At 57.3% G+C, this 15,268-nt stretch overlaps 4 protein-coding genes across 4 annotated transcripts; all 4 read left to right on the top strand.

Moving 5' to 3' along the window:
* Nucleotides 1–537: 537 nt before the first annotated feature.
* INS49_009425 (uncharacterized protein) lies at nucleotides 538–3,235 on the top strand (the record flags this gene model as incomplete). Its single annotated transcript, XM_043170156.1, has 3 exons — nucleotides 538–1,808; nucleotides 1,874–1,986; nucleotides 2,046–3,235. 3 exons carry the CDS (start codon nucleotides 538–540, stop codon nucleotides 3,233–3,235), a joined length of 2,574 nt encoding a protein of 857 aa, XP_043024721.1.
* A 369-nt stretch (nucleotides 3,236–3,604) lies between these two features.
* Nucleotides 3,605–5,171, top strand: INS49_009426 (uncharacterized protein; the record flags this gene model as incomplete). The annotated part of the gene is made up of 4 exons (XM_043170157.1): nucleotides 3,605–4,082; nucleotides 4,160–4,626; nucleotides 4,848–4,988; nucleotides 5,046–5,171. The coding sequence occupies 4 exons, from the start codon at nucleotides 3,605–3,607 to the stop codon at nucleotides 5,169–5,171; spliced, it is 1,212 nt and encodes a 403-aa protein (XP_043024722.1).
* Nucleotides 5,172–7,146: 1,975 nt separating this feature from the next.
* On the top strand, nucleotides 7,147–8,172 carry INS49_009427 (uncharacterized protein; the record flags this gene model as incomplete). The annotated part of the gene is made up of 1 exon (XM_043170158.1): nucleotides 7,147–8,172. One exon carries the CDS (start codon nucleotides 7,147–7,149, stop codon nucleotides 8,170–8,172), a length of 1,026 nt encoding a protein of 341 aa, XP_043024723.1.
* Nucleotides 8,173–10,000: 1,828 nt separating this feature from the next.
* Nucleotides 10,001–11,717, top strand: INS49_009428 (uncharacterized protein; the record flags this gene model as incomplete). Its single annotated transcript, XM_043170159.1, has 3 exons — nucleotides 10,001–10,185; nucleotides 10,242–10,633; nucleotides 10,714–11,717. 3 exons carry the CDS (start codon nucleotides 10,001–10,003, stop codon nucleotides 11,715–11,717), a joined length of 1,581 nt encoding a protein of 526 aa, XP_043024724.1.
* Between the last annotated feature and the right edge of the window lie 3,551 nt (nucleotides 11,718–15,268).

The raw sequence follows: 15,268 nt of genomic DNA on the forward strand, positions 1-15,268 counted from the left end.
AGCACTTGATCTGTAGGATGAGTGGCTAGTCCAGCACCTGCCTGCTCTCCAATGTCCAAGGAGAGGACGGAGTTTCGCCACTTAGGGGATGCCAAGCCAAACCGTTTTAGCCAGTTTCTCGCCGCCAAGAACCGGGGGAAGCCACTGGCCGGATCCGACAACCGTGTCAAGAATGTGGGTCCAAATTCCTTCAATGTTGGCTTCACCCTGAAGCCATGTCTCAGCGCCAACCGCGACCCGGGTCCGCCTCAGTCTCTTTCAAGTAGCTTATACCGCCTTGCGTCCGGACCTACATGAGCTGACGACGGAGGACCTGCATCCGCTGACCACTTCATGCCGCCTCGGTGCGCAGAACTAACGACACATCTCCTTGGCGCCGTCACCTGAAAAAAAACGCGATCTTACCCAGCTGAGGTCGACCCAAAGCCTCGCCGTACGCGGGGATCTCACGTCATAAGATCTGCTCAGGATCTGCATCTGAGCGGGCTGCAAACCTTGATGAAGCCCGCGTCCTCGGCGCCGAGCTAAGCATCGACCATGGCGAGCGGCGCGCTGCCTCCGGGCGCCAAGTACAAGGAGAAGGTCGGCACGCCGTACCGGCCGAAACGGCTCACGCGCCGCCCCAGCAGGAGGACGGTGGTGGTGTACTCGCTGGTGTTCTTCCTGGTCGTGATTCTGATCCCAGTGCCGGGGTTCACATCCTTCAGAGGGTCGGTCCTGGACCTCATCATCCCAGGGCACGCCATCCCGAAGAGGGTGACGCCGGCCAGGGGCGTTCTGAGGTACATCGACCCGCTCATCGGGACGACGAACGGCGGCCATGTCTTTCCCGGCGCGACGCTGCCCTACGGCATGGCCAAGCCCGTCGCCGACTCGGCCAACAAGGACGAGAACGCGGCGGGCTACGTGGAGGACATGAGCTTCATCAGCGGGTTCTCGCACCTGCACGACTCGGGCACGGGAGGGCGGCCGTCTATGGGACAGTTCCCCCTGTTCGTGCACCCGGGGTGCCCGGACGACGACGTCGCCAAGTGCAAGTACATGACCTTCACCCGGCCCGTGATGCGGTGGCCCCTCTCGTCCAAGGCGAAGCCGGGCTACTTCTCGATCCGGCTCAAGAACTCGGTGGCGGCCGAGATGACGGCGGCCGAGCACACGGCGCTGTACCGGTTCCGGTTCCCGGACAAGGACAGCCCGCAGGACGGCCTGGGCAACAGCGTGCCGTACAGCCCGCTGATCCTGGTGGACCTCAACGACCTGGACAACACGCGGCGCGGCGGCGGGATCCGCGTCGACGCGGACGGCATGCGCATCACGGGCGACAGCACGTACCGGCCCTCGTTCGGCACGGGCGAGTACGACGCCTTCTTCTGCGCCGACTTCAAGGGCGCCGCCGTGCGCAAGGCGGGCACCTTCATGCAGGACGTGCCCGACGCCGGCCGCCGCATCCTCGAGCCGGACCCCCAGGGCGACTTCAAGCTGCCCTCCGGGTCGGCCGGCGCGTGGATCCAGTTCGAGAGGCCGCCCAGGGACGAGATCCTGTCGCGCGTGGGTTTGAGCTTCATCTCGCGCGAGCAGGCGTGCCGCAACGCCGAGAGGGAGATCCCCGGGTGGGACTTTGCCGCCGTGCAGACGCGGGTGGAGGACGCGTGGGCGGAGAAGCTGAGCGTCATTGAGGTGGACGAGACGGATATTGACCCCGCGCTGCTGGTGACTTTCTGGTCTGGGCTGTACAGGACGATGCTGTCGCCGCAGAATTACACGGGGGAGAACCAGCTGTGGAAGTCGGATGAGCCGTACTTTGATTCGTGAGTAGATGGTTATCCTCGCTCAGTGATGAGCAAACCAGGCTGACTGTGACTGTCTATTCTAGATTCTACTGCATTTGGGACTCGTTCCGTGCTCAGCATCCCCTGCTAAGCATTATCGACCCTAATGCGCAGGCCCAGATGGTCCGAACACTTCTTGACATCTATCGAAATCTTGGTAGGCATCGATTATCAGAACCAGCAAAGTTCTTTGCAAAAGCTGACACCAGAGTGCAGGCAAGCTTCCAGACTGCCGTATGGCCTTCTGCAAGGGCTTCACACAAGGTGGCACCAACGCCGATGTCGTGATCGCGGATGCCTTCCTGAAGGGCATCACCGACGGCATAGACTGGGAGACAGCATACGCAGCGGTAGTCTCCGACGCAGAGGAAGAGCCGCTGAGCTGGAACACCGAGGGGCGCGGCAACCTGGTCAGCTACCACGAGCTCGGCTACATCCCGCACGACGACATCGACAACAACGGCACGGGCCGGATCACGCGCAGCATCTCGCGGACGGTCGAGTACGCGTACGACGACTTCGCCATCGCCCTGCTGGCCAAGGGCCTCGGCAAGGAGGACGACTACCTCAAGTACATGCAGCGCAGCGGGAACTGGCGCAACCTGTGGAACGCGAACCAGCGGGACGTGCTGGTGCAGACCAACAAGGACTTCGAGGAGGAGGAGGTCGTGTGGAGCGAGTGGAAGGGCTTCCTGCAGATGCGCGGCGTCGACGGCAGCTGGAGGTACCACAACACGCGGACGTGCAGCCCGGTGCACGAGATGCACCGGTGCTACCTGGACACGGGCATGGGCACGTACGAGGGCAGCCCGTGGCTGTACAGCTTCTACGTGCCGCAGGACATGGCGTCGCTGATCCGCGCCATGGGCGGGCCCGAGCTCTTCACCAAGCGGCTCGACTACTTCCACGAGTCGGGCATCATCTACATGGGCAACGAGCAGTCCTTCCTGCCCGTCTTCCAGTTCCACTACGCCGGCCGCCCGGGGCTCAGCTCGTACTGGGCCCACCGGTATATCCCCAGCCTGTTCAACACCACCTTCGCCGGCATCCCCGGCAACGACGACTGCGCCATGGGGGCGTTTTCGGGCCTCGCGATGATGGGGTTCTTCCCCGTCGCCGGGCAGGACGTTTACCTGCTCACCCCGCCCTTCTTCCGCGAGGTCAAGCTCAGGGCCAGGAACGGCCAGTGGTCCATCATCAGGGTGGTCAACTTCGACCCGACGTACCAGGCGAAGTACATCCAGAGCGCGACGCTCAACGGGAAGCCGTGGACCAGGAGCTGGATCACGCACGAGTTCTTTGTGAGGGGGGGCGTGCTGGAGTTTGTGGTGGGCACCAGGGAGAGCAGCTGGGGCACGGCCGTTGAGGATCTGCCCCCGAGCTGGACTGTGAAGACGATAGCGTAAATAATCACTTAGTAATAGACACGTGTCGCTGCAAATTTGTCATCTTTGACTGTCCTTGGACTTCGTCTCAATTGCTAGTGTGAATGGTCGCTGAATGGGTGGTTACTGAGAGTCGTCGATGGCAAGCGGAAGTGGATCACACGTGCTTTCGCGCTGGGACGACGAGTCAGAGGGTCGGGAACTTTGGAGGTGAAACGCGCCTCGGTCGCGTCAATTCTCCGGCTGAGATTAGCAATGACGTCTACACTCGAGCCAAATCAATTGCTGCCCAGCACTGCTCTCGGCATTCTATAGTATCAATCCACTATTGACTTGTGTATTGTTTTTATTGCTTCGAGTTCCTGCTGAGCGAATAAATACGCCGCCAACATGCCCCCGCGAAAGCGACAAGCCGCGGCTCCCGAGACACCCGTGGCATCCGCCGGCCGTCGATCCACGCGCATCGGCTCGTCCGGCAAGAAGAGCCAGTACTTCGAGGCATCCTCTGACGACGAAATTGAGGATTCTACAGCAGACGAGTTCAAGGCCACAAATGGCAATGGCACCGGCAGGAAGAGAGGGAGACCGCGCAAGAACCCCGCGTCGCGACCGACATCCACTGGCAAGAAGAAGGCCAAGATCGAGCAGGACGACGACGACTCAGACGAGTTCCAGGAGGATGGCAAGGACGAGGAAGAAGACGATGATAACGAGCTGGACGAGGACGAGGAACCGCGGGTCACCATCACGCCGTTGAACAAGATGCGCGGGACTGGAGGCGTCGACTACGAGGATGACAGGCTGCATCCGAACACCCTGCTCTTCCTCAAGGACCTCAAGGCAAATAACAAGAGGTCATGGCTTAAGTGTAAGCTGCATCACTATATCTACAAGCCGGGCAGATCCGCAATGCGGACCATGGCTAACCGAGTGTCCCCCCTCCAGCCAACGACCCCGAGTACCGCCGCTCCCTCCAAGACTGGAACACCTACGTCGAGTCCCTAATGCAGCGCATCATCGCCGCGGACCCCACGATCCCGGAGCTGCCGCTCAAGGACGTCGTCTTCCGCATCTACCGCGACATCCGCTTCAGCAACGACCCGACCCCCTACAAGCCGCACTACAGCGTCGCCTTCTCGCGCACGGGCAGGAAGGGCCCCTACGCGTGCTACTACGTCCACTGTGAGCCCGGGTCGTGCTTCGTCGGCGGCGGGCTCTGGCACCCGGACGCCTCGCACCTGGCCAAGCTGCGCGCGTCCATCGACGAGAGGCCCCGCCGGTGGAGGAGGGTGCTGGTGGATGACGGGTTCCGGGCGGCGTTCCTGCCCGGGGCGAAGAGGGGCGATGAGAAGAGCTGCCTGAAGGCGTTTTGTAAGGCGAGTGGGGAGAATGCTTTGAAGACAAAGCCAAAGGTAAGCAATTGCTCTCTTCCCCCATCTTACTACCCTTTTGGACCCATACTTCTGATGCCGAGGTCCAATATGCTCCTCACTCGGTGTTCGGCAACTTGCTGGGGTCTCCTGGCGGTAGGATCCGGTCTGGACTTGGACGGAGTCGAGGCCCTCATCTCGGGGAGTGCCGACCGAGGAATCCGTTGAACCAAACAGCTGCTAATCCATCCCGTCTACCACAGGGCTTCGACGCCGATCACCGAGACATCGAGTTGCTCAAGCTGCGCAACTTCACGGTGGGGAAGAAGATCCCTGACAGTGCCCTCACCGCGGAGGATAGCCAGGACCAGATCACGGATATTATCAGGGCCATGGTTGGATATGTGAGTGGAACGTGCTTCTGGGTCAATGTGAAACCCCCCATGGCTGACTATTTCCAGGTTGGCTTCCTGAACGACGTGGTTATGCCGGACCCGAACCTGGACAGTGACTCGAGCTCGGAGGAGGAAGACGGGGATGAGAATGGCGATGGGGATGAAGATGATAACGCAGACGAAGGAGAATGATGGCGTCGAGGCTGGTCTTCGGGATCCTCGGTATCGCGTGATACTGACGTCGCTCGTATATATCTCGAGCAAGGTTCCAGCCACCTGGCTTCGATGGCCGAGGCTTCTGGATCGTGGCTGTTCGCTCACCTTGACCTGATGAACGGGGCGATTCCTTACCTCGTTCTCTCAAGGTACCGTCGAGTTCGCGGACGCATTGGATGAGATACGATTGATGGTAATAAATGAGATATGACAGCTCGTTTCAACTTCATCTGGGCTCGGGATCCTTCGATTGCCCGTCTCAATCACATGTGCGCCAGCTGGCTGAACCGAGCACCAAGGGCATCCTCGATTTGAGGCCGCCATCTCAAGTTTGTGTGGCCACTGAGACCATCATCCGATCTGGCTGCCCGACGAGTTCCAACTTCCAAGACCTCACACCTTGACCGATGCTGACTCTGGCAATACGCGATGGTGTGATAATCTGCTCAAGACTCTTCAACGCGGTCATCCAAAAAAGTGGCTGCGTCCTCCACAATAAACCTCGTTGGCGACTCGCAGCCGCGGATTATCGTGATCCACCCCACCCGCGGCGTTGCTGTAATGCGATTGGCTCCGCATGCGGCCTAGGAAGGTCTCAACCCTCGGCCCGCCACAATGGGTCCTCCCAGTGGGGAACCAGGCCGGCCTGACCGCCGGACAATTTCATGCATCGATGATGGCTGCTGCCAGGCCAGGAAAGCTGACAGGTTGGTTCCTGGATCTCAGATTGATTGCGGCCCGCGGGAACTGTTTGGTTGTTTGGTTGGCGTGTGTGTGTGATCCCGGGGTGTGGGTGGGAATACAGTAAAACAAAAACGTGCCTCGGCAAGTCCTACAGGGGTTCACCTGTTCCAGCCCTCCCTTCTTCAGCACCGAAGGTGAAAAAGAAGCATAATCACATCACACTTAAGCTCCCTCCAATTACAAGGAAACAAATAGGTCGTTTGTGGGTTTGACCCACACGTCCGGGGATGGAAAAAAGAACCTTGACTTCTCAGCCTCGTGGTGGTGCACTGCCGTACAGACGAACCGCAAGGTCGGACGCAAGGTCGGACGAGATGTCGCAACCTTGATCTATGTATATACCACGGCACATGTGTGCTTAACTGACCTCCTCCTTCGACCTGCAAATTCTCATGACTCAAGGGATCTCGTGTCGCTGGCCACAGCAAGGCCAAGGAAACCGGACGGCGCACTCAACGGCCAGGCCGTTTGGCTGTTGACATCGGAGAGAAATTTGACGGGTAGAGAGTTGCGTCCGAGCGTTGTTCTGGCCCTTTCGGATTGGCTAGGTGCCAGGCAAGGATAGCTGGGGGTAAACGGTGTGGTGCCGTTTCGGGCAATAGTTCATGGATGGAGTCGTGGGGGCTCTACCTCCGTACCGGCCTCCGCTCCTCTAGCTCAGCCACGGCATCTCCCCTGCACAGGAATATGCCGACGTCAATATTGGTGGGATGCTCCTAGGGTTTCCGTGATCCTCTCCTTTTCCTAGTGGCTTGGTGAGGGATCGAGGCTGCAAACATGGGCGAGTGGGCTGCTCCGGACTGGTCTGGGTGCTCAGTCTTTCAAGGCATCGGCCCGGAACGCCATTGTGCTAACGCCACAGACATATTGCAGCCTCATGCGATGAATCATTTTCTTGCAGGACTCGGCTTGATTCCCGGAAGAGGAAGGAAGGCATCACTTGCCACGGTGGCTGACTGTCTGAGCATGCATCTATAAGTGTTCATGATGTCTTCTTGAGGATCATTGTGATTGTATTGATCCGTCCTCCATCAGGGAATAAACGCTCTCTACACTCGCTTCAACCACAAGCGTTCTTCATTTCACAAGTTCCATTCAGGAACAGATTACTTGCAGGCTTGACGCCGTTATTCACTCCCTTCCACCTCCCTTCGATTACCCATATACATCTTCTCGACCAGACAAAGTCGTACTTGCAACAGCAGCAATGCATTATCAGGCTCTCCTCGTCGCATACTTCTCCGCCACGGCGGCTGGCCTGCCTCTGTTCTCGAAGACGACCCGCCAAAGCATTCCAGGCCTCGGCAGTGGTACCGGGACGGGTGGCTTCCCAGGTCTCCCGACCGGTATTCCGGGCCTGGGTGGTGACGGTGGTAGCGGCATCCCGTCCCTCCCAAGTGGCATTCCAGGCATCCCTGGCCTTGGTGGTGATGGCACCGGCAGTGGCATCCCATCTCTCCCGAGCGGCGTCCCTGGCTTGGGCGGTGACGGGACTGGCTCCGGATCATTGCCCATCCCCACTGGTCTCTTGGGAGGCCTCGGCGGAGGCTCAGGCACTCCTACCCTTCCCACAGGGCTCCCCAGCCTGGGAGGAGGCAGCACCGGCTCCGAGACGGGGGACACGAGCTCGACTGATGCAGCCGCCGACACGAACCCCGCCGCCGCCGCCGCAGACTGCAAGGCCGTGACGGTCATCTTCGCCCGCGGCACGACCGAGCCAGGCACGCTGGGCGCCATCGTCGGGCCCGGCCTGAACACAGCGCTCGGCACGGCGCTGAACAACAACGCGGTGGTGACGGGCGTCGCGTACGCCGCGGACGCGGGCGGCATCGCCACCGAGATATCCCCGCAGGGCGGCGCGGGCACCAAGGCCATGGTCAAGGCGGTGACGGACGCGCTCGCGTCCTGCCCGGACACCCAGGTCGTGCTGTCCGGGTACTCGCAGGGCGCCATGCTCGTGCACAACACCATGAACAACCTGGACGCCGCGGCCGCGGGCAAGGTCAAGGCCGCCGTCACCTTTGGCGACCCGTTTGTCGGGCAGGCTGTCAAGGGTATCCCCGACGGGGCGTTCAAGTCCTTCTGCGCGTCGGCCGACGCCGTCTGCGCGACTGGGGCGGGCACGTCGCCTTCTTCCGGGGGCACCACGAGTGCGAGTGCCACGGGCCACCTTGGCTATGGGTCTGACACCACTGCTGCTGCGACTTTTATCAAGGGCAAGGTCACCGCTTGAGGTACTGACCACGCATTGGTCCTCCAGGTTGATGCCAGCTGGTCCTTGTGGAGCATTAAAGGATGGAAAAGAAGCCAGTCCTACTGCTATTCAGTCCATGGTCATCCTCCTGTTGTGTATATATACTTTCGCTTCAAGACAGTCATTGCCTTACCTCCGTGGGTTCGAGGAGGCTGGCCACATGGCATGAGAATCAGCCATAAGTTGACAATTATTCATTATTTGAGACTGCCCTCCCTAACGCGGACTTGCGTTTCCCACAACATCTACTGGAGCCCTTGTTGATAAAATTGAAAGCTTTCATGGGCAGGCAGAGAAATGATCAAACGAAGGTGATGGGACTTGGGCTTGTGATGTTGAAGTCAGCTGTGCTGTAGAGATACATATCTGTGAGATATTGTTCCAAGTGGTCGTGCGTGTGAATGACTGTATGTACATTCCCTGTGGCTTTGCCACTATTTTTTTCTTCTCCCATCGACAGAGGTTTTTCTTTCGAGGGTACTACTATTCGGTAATATCATATTGGGCGCTCTATGATTTTTGTTTCAAACTCGTCGCCTTCCCTGAGCTCAGTCATGACTTCTTATATTGAACAGATGTCCGTAACTTTTGTCTACTACCACTTCTTCTATGACAAGACATGACTGCTAATGTAACAGAAAGACTGTGTCTGCCAGATATGCTATTTTTGTATTTGAAGTGGGCATATGGCTAAGGTCTGAGTGCAGAAAGGGCCCTGGGAACCCTTTTTGAAGACACATGTACGCAACACGTACTCTCCATTCACTGTACACCCTATTCACGTGACCCCCAGTGACTGCCATAGCCAAATTAGGTACAACCTCTTTTCAATCATTATAAATTGCTTTGAAATGGCTCCGCACCAGCACGATGCACTGCCTCGTGGTGGTACAGCAGGGTGCAATGTTACTTCAGGTACCCGGTTCGGTTCGCAGGATTCCAGAATCACCTTACATGGCGAGAAGGATGATAAAGCAATCCCCAGACTGATTCGCCACGGCTAAATACAATGCAAAGCCAGCTTTCGTCAGGGAAAATAGCTCCCGTTACACTGCATTATCGGGTTCCTTTTCATTTCAATAGTGAACCTTCGGATCTTGGCATATGGAAAGGGATCGGCTGGGCCATGAGGAGAGCTGCCTCATGACCTTCCGTATTCGCCTATGTAAATGTGGTAGTGCAGCGGCAGTTGCTGTATGTCAGATGCTCTAGAGGAAAGAGGGTGTGGCGTTGTTGGGGTTCTTGTTCATGCTGTGAGTATGTGAATTGTATACAAACTGTATAGGCCTATGGCCCGCTATCTTGTTAATAGAGCTCAGAAAGGGTGACCAGGACCAGGAAGGTAAAGATATATTTGAGCAGTTCCCCCTGCTCCTTCCGAGTAATTGGGACTATGAGTATAGACTTCTCTTACAATGGAGCAATTTCTATTGTTGTTGATTGCATTTGTGAGCTTTGCTCTCTCATACAACTTTCCATTCGAAGCCGTTCAGTTGACGGACAGAGACGTCCTCAACAACCCCAGCATTGCTTTCGGTGACACCTTGAATCCGGAACTCTCAGACGCACAATGCAAGACATACCCGGGAGACGCAGACTGGCCTTCTGAAGCACAATGGCAAGACCTCAACGTGACATTAAAAGGTGCTCTGATAAGGCCAACTCCCATTGCTGCACCATGCTATGCCGGCCCGCAGTACGATGCACTGAGCTGTACTAGAATTCAGCAGCAATGGGTCAATTCCAGCGTCCAGTGAGAGTGTTCAGATTAGATCTTTCACTTCAAGAAGACTGACACCCACCAAGCATGAACGATCCCGTGTCAATCGGTCAGCAATGGGTCGAAGGCAACACCTGTCTGCCAACCTCCAACCCTAACGATACATGCACACTCGACGGGTTTCCCACCTACGTCGTCAAAGCAACAACGGTGAAGCATATCCAACTCGCCGTGAACTTTGCCCGGAACTCCAACATCCGGCTCGTAATCAAGTAAGCGAGCCTATAGCATGATGCCAGCTCAAAACATGTCACTGACAGCGCTGTAGGAACACAGGCCACGACTTCCTCGGCCGCTCCACCGGCGGCGGCGCCCTGTCCATCTGGACGCACGCCCTCAAAGAATTCTCCCTCTTGCCCGCCTACACAATCGGGCGCTACACCGGCAAAGCCGCGCGCATGAGCGCCGGTCTGCAGGGCTACGACCTGAGGGCCTACGCGTCGCAGCACGACGTCTCCATCGTGGCGCCGGGCGGCCAGACGGTCGGAGCCCTGGGCGGCTTCATCGCGTCCGGCGGCCACTCGGCCTACACGTCGTACCTGGGGCTCGGCGCGGACCAGGTGCTGTCCATCCAGGTCGTCACGGCGGACGGGCGGTTCGTGACGGCGGATCCGGATCAGAATACTGATTTGTTCTACGCTATGCGAGGAGGTGGCGCGGGTAAGTTACAGCGTCCCTGATTGTGCCCCGGATATATATCAACCAGTCAGAAGTTACTAAAAACAACAATAACAACAAAGGCACCTACGGAGTCCTCACCTCCGCCATCATCAAAATTTACTCCCCGATCCCCGTCGCCTCAGCCAGCATCTCCTTCTCCACGACCGCGCGCGGCGCCCTCCCCGCCACGCCGCCCGCCGCCTTCTGGCGCGGCATCCGCACCTACTTCGCCTTCGTTCCAGGAATGTGCGACGACGGCGGCCAGGGCTACAACTTCATCCGGCCCGTCCCCGTCTTCAACGGCAGCGCCGCCACCGCCAACGTGCCCCGCAACCTCACCTTCACAACCAGCATCAGCTACCCGGCCATGAGCGCCGCCGACGCGACGGCGCGCGTGACCGCCCTGGTCGCCGACCTGCGCGCCGCTGGCGTCAGCCTCAACAGGCCGCTCGTCTCCGTGTCCGGCGGGCCCCGTCCCAACGGCACTGCTCCCCCTCCACCTGCTCCCCCCGCGCGCCCGCCGGGCGAGCTCGTCGAGCAGCGGCGCATGGCGACGCGGCTGTTCCCGCGCGAGAACCTCGCGGACCCGGCGCTGCTGGACAGGACCAACGAGGTCATCCGGGCCTACGTCGAGGAGGGCGGCTACGTCTTCCACGGGATCAACTACTCGCCGACGAGCGAGCGGGCCGGGTGGCCGGGGGCCGACAGCGGCGTCAACCCTGCGTTCCGCAGGACGGTGATGCACGGCGAGGGGTGGGAGGGCCCGGAGTCGACGGCGCCGCCCGTCGAGAATATGGTGGCGAACCACGCGCGCTTCCGGCGGTACTTCCAGGGCTTCATCGACGTGTCGCCCGGGGCCGGCAGCTATATCAATGAGGCGGATGCGGGGGAGCCTGGGTGGCAGCAGGCGTTTTATGGGGACAAGTATGAGAGGCTAGTGGGGACTAAGAGGGCGAGGGATCCGTGGGACTTGTTTTTGGCGGCGGTGAGTCCGGGCATGGACGAGTGGGAGGTGAGGAAGCCGGAGGGGTATGAGGAGCTTCCGTCGCAGAACGGGAGGCTGTGTCGTCTTGGTGGTGCTTGAACAAGGGGGGTTAGCATAATATGGATGTGGGATACTTGGTTCTTGCTAGTCCAGCATTTCTCATTAAGCCTGTGTGTGAGAGTGATGGGTTATGTGGACGTGCCTTGCTCCCCAACTCTGTTCAAGTCCAGGCCAGTATCTTTTCACTGCCTGTGGTTCTGCTGATGGCATTGGTACCCCGAATGTTGGCCAAGACACAACTCGAAGATTACAAATATGACGAAGCTACACTAAAATAATTCTTCACCGGACTGATGTCACAGAGATAACATTACTAGAACTACAAACATACAGCTAAGCATCATCGTCAAAAGGCGATATCAGGTTGGAAAACTTCGACATTCCAGAGGAAGACTTTCCAGCCATTTCTCCATTGGGAAGAAGAGCCGGGTATCTCTGGGACTTCGAGAACGGAAGCGCATAATTAGGCAGTACAACAGTTTTGGTCGATTAAGTGTCTTTTCAATCATGTCATCCTAGTTTAATATACATGATGTTGATGTTGAAACAAGCGCGAAGTGAATATGAAGCCTCCAATCCCAGGAGCATATAACTTTTGGCGGCACCCACCATCCCCGGAAACGTGACATAAAATCCAACAACTTCAAGGCATTCGTACAGGTGGCTTCTAATTTCAACGTGATTTAACATACAGCTGCACTGACAGAAACGGACAGAACCGGGGGATCACCTTTTGACACTCACCAACCGTCATGTGCCATGCCCATGTTCCGATCGCAAAGTCTGCCGAGGTTGGATATCCTCAATTACCTGCGTGATTTTGGCATACCTAGGAGGGACAGTGGCCCGTTAGATGTATCACCTGGAAACATTAGAGCGCATCACGGATGCATTTACGTAGCACGCGTCGCGACGCTGCACTGATCTGTGCATGATGCCTGTGGCGCATCAAATGGGACACTCGCTCGGGCTATCACAGGTCTCAGTAACCTACCGCCGGGCTCGCATGCTGAGCACGATACTGGTCAACCCGCTCGCAATGCAGTATTGTGATATCAATCGGACAGTGATCGTCACTCGCCAAGTAGGGGAGATAAGATCCTTCCCCGATGGTATGCGCGGCGTCCTAGCCGACGGGTAGAAGCAAGATATTGCATAAACCATCCCACGGCTTTTGCATCCAGATGGCAAGTGTCAGAGGTACATCCATGTAATAAGACTTTGCTGCAGCCAGCAACACGCCTAATGCATAAACTGGACTCTCGAGGCCATACGATGCCGAACAAACCGACGTGGTGTGAATTTCTCACTCTGTGGCCGCTCATCACTTCGCCACGGCTGGCCCAAGCGAGGAGGCTTTGCTCTATCAGATGACGGAAATCTTCCTACCCAGCAAAGTTTGATGGTTGCAAATGTTCCGGCATCCCTACCACATGTTACGTCCGGCTCGTAGCCCTTTGGGCGAGTAGGTGTGAGCGAGAGTAATCCAATCTCTTGATTAATCTGCAGTGCCCCAGCATCAAGCCGGAGTGGTGTTTCTGATGTCTCATCCACCAGCTCAAGAACTCCTGGACGGTATCAATCGTCACTCCGATCCCGCGGGATGACAGACAACACCTACATCTCCTGAAGTCCGCTGGCTCCTCCATTCGATCTTCGACCTTCCCACAAGAAAAGCCCAAACCGTGATGACTCTGATGAGTGAGGATCTCTTGAGGCATCAGGCTCAGAGCACATAATTCAAAGCACCTGCTGCGAAACAATGCAAGACTAACTTGTTCCAATGTGACCCTATGGACAGAATATTGCTCATGTACTTTGGTGAAACCAGTGAGCAGGTGGAAGAGGCCACGCATCGCCCGCGGGGGGACTCATCAACATCTGTTTGCTCTGGGACGAAAGTGTAAGTCTTCGGATGCATTTGAAATCAAGATAAGCCGCGCTCAAGCCTCGGGTGGCAGCTGGCTCGCAAACTCTTGCATCGTCATGCGGACACGGAGGTATCATCTATACTGACGGCGAACATAGGTATCGGAGTGGGGAAGCAACACGTTGCGAACTCATGGAACGTGCTGTCGCATCGGGCTCGGGGAGAAGCTAATGGTTTTAAGGTTTTCCGTGGCGTGGTCAGACAGGGGCCGCACGTCTCGGCACGAAATACGAGTGGCCGGGCGCTCCCAACTCCAAACGAGCCATCCCCATGAAACGCGGAAGGCAAGGTGCAGTCTCTCAGGACCCGATCTTACCCGTGGTACAGACGCTGGAATAAGATTTCGTTGCCAGAATTCTGTGACCTCGGCCTTTATCTTGGTGCCTGAAAGTCAACTCCATCATCACCCATCAAACGCCCAGCAGGATGCTGAGCCCTGGCTGGGTATCTGACCGCGGTGCCAGTTGTGGTGGCCGATAGGATTCGGAGGCCTGCATGCGAACCTTGATATTTATATCCCCCCATCTCGTCTAGATCTTTCATGAGAAATGGCCGCACTGCAATTGGAGCTTGGACTACCGTGCATTGCCCCCCCCCCCAGGCCGTCAGCCCCTGTGCGGGCTCAAAGGTTGCCGATCTCTTGAGGCTTGATAAAATGGCCTGTGCTGCGCAGTGTCTGGCAGCTTGGCACGGAACTTGTTCCTGGCGGCAGCGGCAGCCTGACGAAAACCTAAATCACTCCGGCGGCCACCAAGGTTTCCGAATTCTCCGCACCGCCCGACACGATGTTGGGAGTCTAGATGGGTGCAAGGGGGGCCTCGCCACTCCACCGGATCTGGATCCTGAAGCCGGTAAGTTGGGGTGGAGGGTTTGATTCCGATCATTATGGCCTCTGACCCTGGAAAATCATACTCTGATCGCTCACTGAAGGGCTGTTGTTTGCGGAGGTGTGAATACGGCGTCATACCTTGTCCGTTCGCAGAGCTGTAACGTGCGCTGATCCAGGATGGCTGCTGCTTCGTGTGAAATTACGCGGCGCTGGAATGATGATTGCCCAAGACTTCCACAAGGCTTTTTCAATGCCACGGCAGGCTTGGAAGAGGATTAGAGTTTGATTGTTGAGTGGGATGCAACGGCCAGGTGGTAGTGCCGAGTAAAGTCCCCCGTCGTCCCGAATGTTGTACTCCGTACTCGCCAGTCTTCCAATATTATTTCAAAGATCAAAGCTCGCAAGACTGGTAGGTCAGTCTGAACGTGTTGGTTCACTAATTGCCTATAATTGAGACTGTAAGTTGCAAGCCCGTCCTCTAGGAATTCGCCGTCGCTTCTCGGCATGCAGTGGTGTGTCAATGTTGCCTTACAGGGTGAACTCTTGAAGGATGGGATGCTTGAGCCCACCGAGCCTACCTCGGGAAGCATGGCATCTCCAAAATTCCCAGCCGTGCTTACGCGTGATTTCAGGGGGCAAAATGTAACAGTGAGCGCGGATCATGTCCTGCTGCTTGGGAGAGCTTCGGCGGGTGGCTTTTCAGATGAATCCCCAACGCGGCTCAGCGCCTAGACAAAGTTCAGACGAGAACGAGGCGTACACGCAAATGCATTGGACTTGAGAGCACGTCCATTGAAGATGAAGTTCTAAGGCGAAAGTTAGCTGGGCGTT

The sequence above is a fragment of the Diaporthe citri genome, assembly GCF_014595645.1.
Source record: "Diaporthe citri strain NFHF-8-4 chromosome Unknown scaffold_4, whole genome shotgun sequence".
NCBI lineage: Eukaryota > Fungi > Ascomycota > Sordariomycetes > Diaporthales > Diaporthaceae > Diaporthe > Diaporthe citri.